Source organism: Cyanistes caeruleus, chromosome 1 (assembly GCF_971803275.1).
Source record: "Cyanistes caeruleus chromosome 1, bCyaCae1.hap1.1, whole genome shotgun sequence".
Classification (NCBI taxonomy): domain Eukaryota; kingdom Metazoa; phylum Chordata; class Aves; order Passeriformes; family Paridae; genus Cyanistes; species Cyanistes caeruleus.
This window is the reverse complement of record NC_141701.1, coordinates 127157273-127165643: the sequence shown is the minus strand read 5'-3', so window position 1 is coordinate 127165643 and position 8371 is coordinate 127157273. Positions and strand designations below refer to the sequence as shown.

The 8371-nt window shown below is 45.2% G+C and overlaps 1 protein-coding gene across 4 annotated transcripts in view; it reads left to right on the top strand.

Moving 5' to 3' along the window:
• The first annotated feature begins 1284 nt into the window (after nucleotides 1-1284).
• The window catches only part of GLCCI1 (glucocorticoid induced 1), a 53449-nt gene continuing 46362 nt past the window's right edge, over nucleotides 1285-8371 (top strand). For 2 of the 4 annotated variants that reach the window (XR_015277763.1, XR_015277762.1), the window contains exon 1: nucleotides 1285-1819. Coding sequence is in view for 2 of the 4 variants with exons in the window: in XM_086856028.1 (XP_086712154.1) it covers nucleotides 1372-1819 (448 nt within the window). In the remaining 2 variants the exon portion in view is untranslated. The remainder of the gene's footprint in view (nucleotides 1820-8371) is intronic. The other 2 variants (XM_086856028.1, XM_086856036.1) reach the window with 2 other exon arrangements.

The window sequence follows — 8371 nt, the reverse complement described above, 5'->3', positions numbered from 1 at the left end:
GCAAGCCTCCCTGCATTTTCCTTTCTTCTCCATTAGCATCCTATTTTCATCAGATCCAAAATAAGCACTGTTTTCTTGATGGACTCTGCTCAACTTATCTTTCTGATCTTACAGCCATTTGTTTTCTTAGCTGTTAAGCTACTCATCCTAACCTTCATTTTGTTTCTCATTGTTTCACTTCATCTAATGGCAGCTCTTTTTTCTAGAACAAAAGCACTTTCTAAAAATATCACTGTAAAACTTTCTATTTTCCTCTTAACATTCTCCAGTAACTGTTTTTTGGATGTATATTAGGAAAAAAAAAAAAAATCTATATACACTTGTAGGACATGATAAAACCACACTTATCTAAACTTTGAAGAACATTTCGATTTTTTAACAAAATGTAAAAATTGTCAAGGTTCGATGGACGTGAACAGACTTTGTTGCAAGAAGTTCTGGCTGTTTCTGAGCCTTCCCTGCATGGGAGTGGAGTAAGAGGGAAGAGGCCGACAGTCTTCTGGGAATAGGGACAGCGCACGATTTGGTCCAGAGCTCTGGCTCTCTTAAGCCAGTGTTAAAAGTAAAGTCCATTTGGAACTCAGGAGCGCCTCTCGGCCCCTTGCCCGGCGCACCCCGGGGCTGTTCTCCCCGCGCTCCCCGGACAGGCACCGCATCCCGGCGCGCCCGTGCCCGCCCCCGCCGCCGCCACATCCCACTTCCCCCGGCCCGCCTCCTCGCCGCCGGCCACGCCCCCGCCGCGCCGTCCGCCCCCATTGGCTGAGAGCGATGAGCGGCGGGGCCCCTGGCCAATGGAACCCGCGCTGGTGCAGCGGTGGCGCCCAATGGGCTCGCGCGCCCACCACCCCTGCCCGTCGCGGCCGGGCGCCGGGGCTGCGCGGTGCCATTCGGAGGGCGGGCGGCGTGGGGAGCGGATGGTGCTGGTGGCGGCTCCAGGGCGCCGGCGGGGGCAGGGGCTGGAGCAAGACCTGGCTGCAAGCGCCTCTCCTCCTCCCCGTCCTTCCCGCTCCGGCTGCGTGTCCCCTCGTCGTGCCCTGCTGCCGACCTCCCTGAGCCCGCAGCGCTGTAAGATGTGAGCGGCCGCTGGGCTCGGCAGCGCCCCCGGTGCTCTCGACGCTGGGGCGGGCAGCGATGGCCAGAGCCTGGCGTGGAAGCAGCAGCCGCGGTCGCCGATAGGAAGCGCCGGGGGCAGCTGGGCAGGCGGCGCGGAGACTCCCTAGGGCCGTGCAGCGCTTGTCCCGCCCCGCCCCCTCCCTCCATCCCTCCCCCCCCCCCCTCCGCGGCCGGTGCATGCGGGGCTCTGGGGCCCGAGCTCGGGTCCCCCACAGCCACCGGAGCGAGTGACCCGCGGGGGTTTTGTGCATCCCCGCCATGTCTTCGTCCAGCTCCTCGCAAACCCCCCCGTCCCACCACCAGCCCCCGCCGCAGAGGATGAGGCGCGGCGCCGCCGGGTCCCCCACCGCCGGCACGGCCGGGGGCCCCGGTAACGGCGCCGGGGGAGGCTCGGCGGGGACCAGCCGGCTGCTCCAGCCTATCCGAGCGACCGTCCCGTACCAGCTCCTGCGGGGCAACCAGCACAGCCCGACCCGGTCCCCCTCCGCCTCGGTGGGCAGCAACACGGGGCCGGGGGGCGGCGGCGGGGGTCGCGGCGGAGGCAGCCCCCCACCGCCGCCCAGCGCGACGCCGCCGCTGGCGGCGGGCAGCGGCGGAGCGGAGCCGGGCAGGGTGAAGGGCAGGCAGCGGCGGTCGCCGGAGAGCGGCAGCAGCAGGAGGAGCAGCTCACCTGAGAGACGGAGTCCCAGCTCCCCGGTGTACAGAGGTAAAGCACCGGGAGAAAGCCGATCTCGCTTCCCTGCCCCACGGGGGTGCTGGCCGGGCTGGGGCCGCCCAGCCTCCGGGCACCCTGGGCTCTGCTTTCCGCTGTCGGACTGCGCCCTGCCTCGCCCCCGGGCCAGCTGGGGTGGGACACCGGGGGACTCCGGGACCGACGGGAGGAGCCCCGCCGGAGCCTTAGGGAGCGGGTCGGGGGGCGAGGGTGAGCCCTAATCCCCCTCAGGGCAGGTGTCGTGCCTGGGTTTGCCCTGCCAGGAAAGGGGGGGGAAAGCACTTCGTTCTGCTACCCTCCAGCGGGATGGGGGGAGGCGACCCCTGAAATGTCACCCTCCTTCTCGGGCAAGGTGAGAATCCTGCTTGGGAAAAACACCCCCGCGCCGGCCTCGGGAGGAGCGGAGCGGGGTCGAGCCCAGGGGCCGCCGGCGGCTCCCCTCCCCGGGGGAGAAGCAGTCGGGGGCTCCGGCGGCGCTGCTCTTGCCGCTTCTAGCACTGCTCTCGGGCTCTGGCAGCGGAGGTGTGTAATAGGGAAGGGAGCCTAAAATTAACCCGCTTCCCTGTCTCCAGCTGTAACTATCTAGTAGGGGTGATAATGATTTAGATTCATATCTGGGGTGTCACAACCCAGTTCTGAAGTGTGTGTTAAAACCAAGCCTCAAATGCTCTTCCTTTCTGCAGAGCTCGGTTTCTTAAGAGACTTGCATTTTTGTAAGATCGTAGGTTAAAAGGATGTAATGTTTCCAAGCGCAGGCTCCAAAACAAGGAAATTCCCGTATTGAGGTGCTTGAAAACAAGTCTGTCTCCTTGTGATATTTAGTAGTGAATCCTTGAGACTGTAAAAAACTCTGCCAACCAAAACCCGCTACTAACCAGCCCTCAGTGTAGCCAAAATAGGCCTGTAAAGTTTAAAATGTAAAATTGATTCCCAGAAAGTCCAACTTAACCTGTGTCAGGTTGTCTGTTAAATTATTGAATGTGTTAAAGTGGCAGTGGCCATCTTACCTCCCCCACTCCTCTCTGCCTTCCCCCATCATTCGAGCAGTTGAATGAATTGGACTAAATGCACTTTTTATGTTGTCCTGCTGTAGCTATCAGGTATCACACATCATCTCTTTCTGGGAACGCTTTCTGTGGTTCAATACCACTTGCTTTTTCTGTCTCTTCCATAAGTCTTACTGTTTGTGATTTCTGTGGTAAATTGTGGTCTGTGTTGAGTGTCAGCATGTGTTGTAGCACTGGAATCTTACCTTCTTTCCTCTTTAGTTTTTATTTGTAGTAAACCCTTGCTGTCTATAGTATTTGCAACTTGGGCAGATCCGTCATCAGAATTGTCCTAGGTCAGGGGCAGCATTTTACAAATGAGCAAAATGTCACTGCCAGTTACAAATGAAGTTAATTTGCCCTATGCATCTGCTTATGCAGATGACCTAATTGATTGTGTTATAATCTGACCAGACATTGTAATGTGTTTTTCAAGAAGACACTATTTCTGCAGAGGGTTTGGCATGCTTGAAAATGGAACTGAGCTTCTGTGGTTTTGATTCATTCAAGCTTTATTTAAAATTTTAAAGACAGTATTTTTCTGACTGTGTGGAGCACTAAATGTAGATTTCCCTTTTCCCTCTTAAACCTTTGGAAAATGCTAATGAGAAACTAGGAAAAACCAAAATATCTGTGTGTATGAGTAGTGATGGTGCTGATGATGAGCAGTAAATTACTTAATTATGGTAACCCGGAGGAAAACATTGTAGTGGTGCAGTGTATAGAGTCTACGCTTAAGGTGTACTGACGAGGGAGGAATATGGACAGTTACCTGCAAACCATAAAAATACTGCAGAGCTGTGAAATACTTCATTAATGTGTATGCATTTTTTGTTGGAGAGGAAATTTTAATTTTGGAGAGTGGTTTCAGTCTTCTTCATCTGTGGGCTATTTTAGTCTTGATAAATCAGACTATAAATTAGTAGTGAATGACTTTTCTGTCATTAAACTTGTTTGAGCTTGCCTCCTGGTGAACTGCGTCAGCAGCACACAGAGCTTGATTTGGTTTAATGAGTGCAGTGTATAAAATCATAAACGGTCCATCGAGAAATGCACCCTGTAATCTGTATGCACTGCAAAGAATTCGTTCCCCCTCCTCCAGGTCAAGCCAGCTGCTGCTGCAGAAGCTGACATCCTTTAGCAAATCCTGAATGAATGAATGAAAACAACGTGATCGCCCTAATAATGACCACAATTGCACACGTCAACAGCTTTATTTTACAGAAATACAGGCACCATTTTCTAGCGGGTGAGAGTAATAAGATACTCTATTTCTTCAGTCTTGCAAATGAAAAAAGGTTACCAAACCTCCCCTTGGTTTGCACACCCCCCCGCCCCAAAACTTGAGCTGTTTTTACACAATTTGGAATATAGGTCCATGCCACGGGGCAGTATTTTGTCTTTGTTTCCCTGCTTGTTCTCAGCATTTTAGTACATGACATGTGGACACTAAAAATATGTTTGTAGTCTATATAGTGATAATAGTATATAGAAAATTGATTGATGAACTGGGGGACTATTGCAGTAATAATGGAGGACTTGAAAAAATTTAAATGTTCCATTTTCAGACATGGACCATTTTGCTGTGGCTTGTTAAACAATGCTACTCCAGCTATTTATAGTTGTTATCAGTATGCAGGTCTTGGGGAAGTGGCTTGATTAAGTTTTTTTGTCAGTTTTTCAAAGCCATTTCCCTCCCACTGCTGTAAAATGTGAGCTTAGGCTCTAGGTTTAATCCTGTTGTTTTTCTCACCAGTGCAGATGTGTTTGTCTTTGGCTCTGCAGTCTGACTTGGATTGTCTCACGAATATGCTTGTTCTGGAGCTGCTTATGATTCCGATGGATAGATGTTACTCTCTTAAGACACCTGTCCCTTCCCTACCTCCTTTCAGCCTTTTTTGGTATAGATGCCTTGAACTGGCTATCCTACTAAGCCATTTTGCGTGGATTTTAGTGATTTGCTAGAGGTTCTTTAATGAAGGAGATTTCTGTGAAAACACTCCAGCTTTGAGCCTCTACAGGTCAGAGCAACTACCATTGCAGGCACTGACATCATTACTACATGTATGAAAGCAGCATGGTCTGTTTTTTCTCCCATCATCATGTTTTCTACCCCTTCTTTCTAGTATACTGTAAAGGTTTTTGTTCTGTAGCAGCACCCTGTGTTTTTAAGACTGAAACTTTGAATAATAAGATATTTTCTTTTAAGCAAATTTGAGGATTTTTAGTTGTTAGGAAACCATCAATACCAGCAGTATTTGCTTAGTACTGTTACTGAATGGGTGAGAAATTGTGACTGTTAAATGTATATTTTTAAGGTTCTGGAAAAAGAGGGGTAAAACCTGATATCATAGGATAATCTGCAGTGTGCAAGTCTACACCTTTCCTTTTTCTTGAAATGTGTTCATTCCTTACTAGTAGATATTTTTTATAGTGTATGTTCATGTTTTGGAGATCTGGCAGTGGAAAAAGCGTCTGTTTGAATATAACAACACGTGGTTTTCTTAGAGGGAATATATCTGTTAGATCTCTGAGTGCATAAAAGTAATGTCAACAGAATCTGAAGCTATGTGGTTTATGACAAAGGATATTCCGGTAATAATCCAGAAAAGCCAAACCCTTGGACATGTCAGATAAAACTTGCTACTTGCCTGTGGACACATCTTTTAAAGAAAAAAACAGGTTGTTTTCCTCCTTGCCTTACCTGGATAAAATCAGAAGTTTCTGCTGTTATGTAAAGTAGCTTGTATAAATATGAGAGTGTGTTTCCTGTTTAGTTTCTTTTTTCATGATATATTAATATTTTGTATAAAGGAGGGTGTAAGTGACTTCTCTGTGATTCCAACTCAACACTGCTCTCACCAAATACTTTGATTTGTTCAGTGTTAACCCTTGTGGTACTGTAATATTATGCTCCTATATTTTTCTGACTTTTCACTTAGACATTTCATAGTACAAACTTTTTTCTATTCCATTTCCAAATTTTAAAGACAAAATTAGTTTTAAGGACATAGGAAAAATACTGTAATCTGTTTGGCTGTTAAAGGTTCCCAGTGTCTTTTACTTCCCAAAATAACTCCTCAAGATTTGCCAGTGTAAGTGAGAGAAAGAAGTTGCAAAAGATGCAAAACAACTGCATAATCCAGTTCAGTGTAAGAAGTACATATATGTACTTTAGGCTAGTGGAATGAGGAGTGGAGTAAAACAAGCAGTATTGTTGACCTCTAGACTTGTAAGGGATATCAATATTAAAAAAACACCCAAAATTTGTACTTCAAAAGGTAGAACTATTTTAATATCCTGGATTCAAACCATCCTATATTTTGGCATCATAAGCATTTATACCAGAGATCAAGAGGATCTTTCCTTTATTTCTAGCAAATGTAGGTAAGGAAGTAATTTTTGTGACGCTTCCTATTTCCTGATCCCTTAATAATAGCAGTATTCCCATAATTGTATGGTCAAAATAGTTTTGCTCCAGCTTTGTCCCTCTCTCTTCCCAAAATAACTTTCATTGGAATATAATATGATGACATAAAAGACCCTGGCTAAATTTGTTCCAGTTGTCCTGAGCCCAGAGCCTTTTTAGTTACATGTTTTAACATGACTGTAAATAAGAATGGTGTATTAGATGTCTTTAATGAATAATGCTTTATGAAAGAAATTAATTGAGCTTCTTTCAGGTGTTAAACAACAGGAAGGAAAAATAGGAAGGTATTTTCTCTGTTCAACTTGAATAATATTGTAGCAAGGTTTTAGCTTTCAAGACAGAACCTCCCTATTGCATGGAAAAAAACAGCTTAAGAAGTATATGATTTTACCTGTTTTAAATCACTACTTGACCTTTAATTCTTATTCTTTGGACATAAGCAAGTATTAGTGTGTTACATACAGCCAAAGTGAAGTTACTTGCCAACATCTGTGTATAGTAAAATAGTAACAAATACTGAAATTTGGTTTCTGAAATTCATGGTTCCTGTGTTTTGTTGTTTTCATTCCCATGGTGGTGGGGTGAATGGAGGTTCTTAAAATGTATTTAAAAATGCAGGGAGGGTAGGTCAATGGAGTGTATCTTAGAAACTTATAAAAAGGGCAGTGTTCACCAGGTCTAGACTACTATATTGCAAAAATTCACAATAGAAAGCCAGTTATTTTTAAAATGGGTTGTGTGTTGCTACTCTATATCATTATGAAAAAAATTATAAAAATAACTGATGCAGTAATTCTGAAGTTTTAGTTAAGTCTTGACTTGAAAGCAGTAGTTGTAACAATGCGGAACGAATTGGAAATAGAACATATGCTCCTCAGTGTTTCAGTTTAAGTGACTATATGAAATACATTTTAATACCAGTTAATTAATTATCTTAATCTGAAGAAGAAAATAATTTTTTTAACCTCCAGTGAAAAATGAAAGTTCCTGTTTAAATCAGGAGACAGTTACTTCAGTAGAGAACAGTGTTGCCAGCACTTGACAAAATAGGTAGTTCTTCATGGATTTCACATATGTTCTTGTGAAGTTGTTAAAATAGTAGAGTTTAAACATCAACTAGCATTTTTAAATAAGTATCTTTTATTGATGAAAAAAATGACCCTGTATTAAACATACATAACTGGAAAATTTTTCTTGAGAATTTAACTGTAAATGATCATCATCTTGCTTTAGTGTTAGTATTTAAATACATGTTTATGTTAGTCTTTCAGTCTAGCGGTCTCCCATGTAAATCTGTAGTGCTTAAACAATGGCTTAAGGCATTTTCAGGCAAGTAAATGTTATTTACATCTCATCATTAGAAGGGATACATCACAGCAACTTGTCAGCCTGAAATTATGCCCTTTTCCTTTGTGTCACCATTTTTAATGTTTGGGTAATTGCAAAATGAAGAGCATTGGAGATCAGGGTGAAGGAAAATAGGTGTTTGTACTTAATAATCTAATTCTGAGTAATGATTTTGAATGTGTATTCACTTCCCCAAAATTAGATAGTCCTTCAATTATGCTTTTTTTTTTCCCCATCTGATTTGACTCCAAAGCTCATCACTATCCACATTACTATACAACTATACATTATTATACAACTAGTTTTGTAGATTAAGTGCTAAAGTGTAGAAGTAGTCCCAGAAGGGATCAGAGACTTCTGCAGTGAGCATACCACACAGAGGTACCATGACACAGTATCATGACAAAATGTGTAATAGCAATCCTTTGGAATGGCGAGTTGGGCTCTGGTTCCTACCTTTCTGAAGCTGAGATCCTACCAATGGAAGCCCTCATCCATGGTTGAAACTGAAAAACATGCGCTCTCAGGAATTCTTCCCAGCTGTGTGAGTCTGGGCTTAGGACCAGAGCTGTTCTGTTACATGGCCCCCTTGGATTATCTGGTGATAACTTTGTTCAGACAGTGTCTCCTGTTAGTAGGACAGAGGAAGGCATGTAGCTCCTGGAAGTCTGGCTTGGAAGGAAACACAGCCAGGCCAAGGATGGTTGTGTTGGGGTGTGCTCT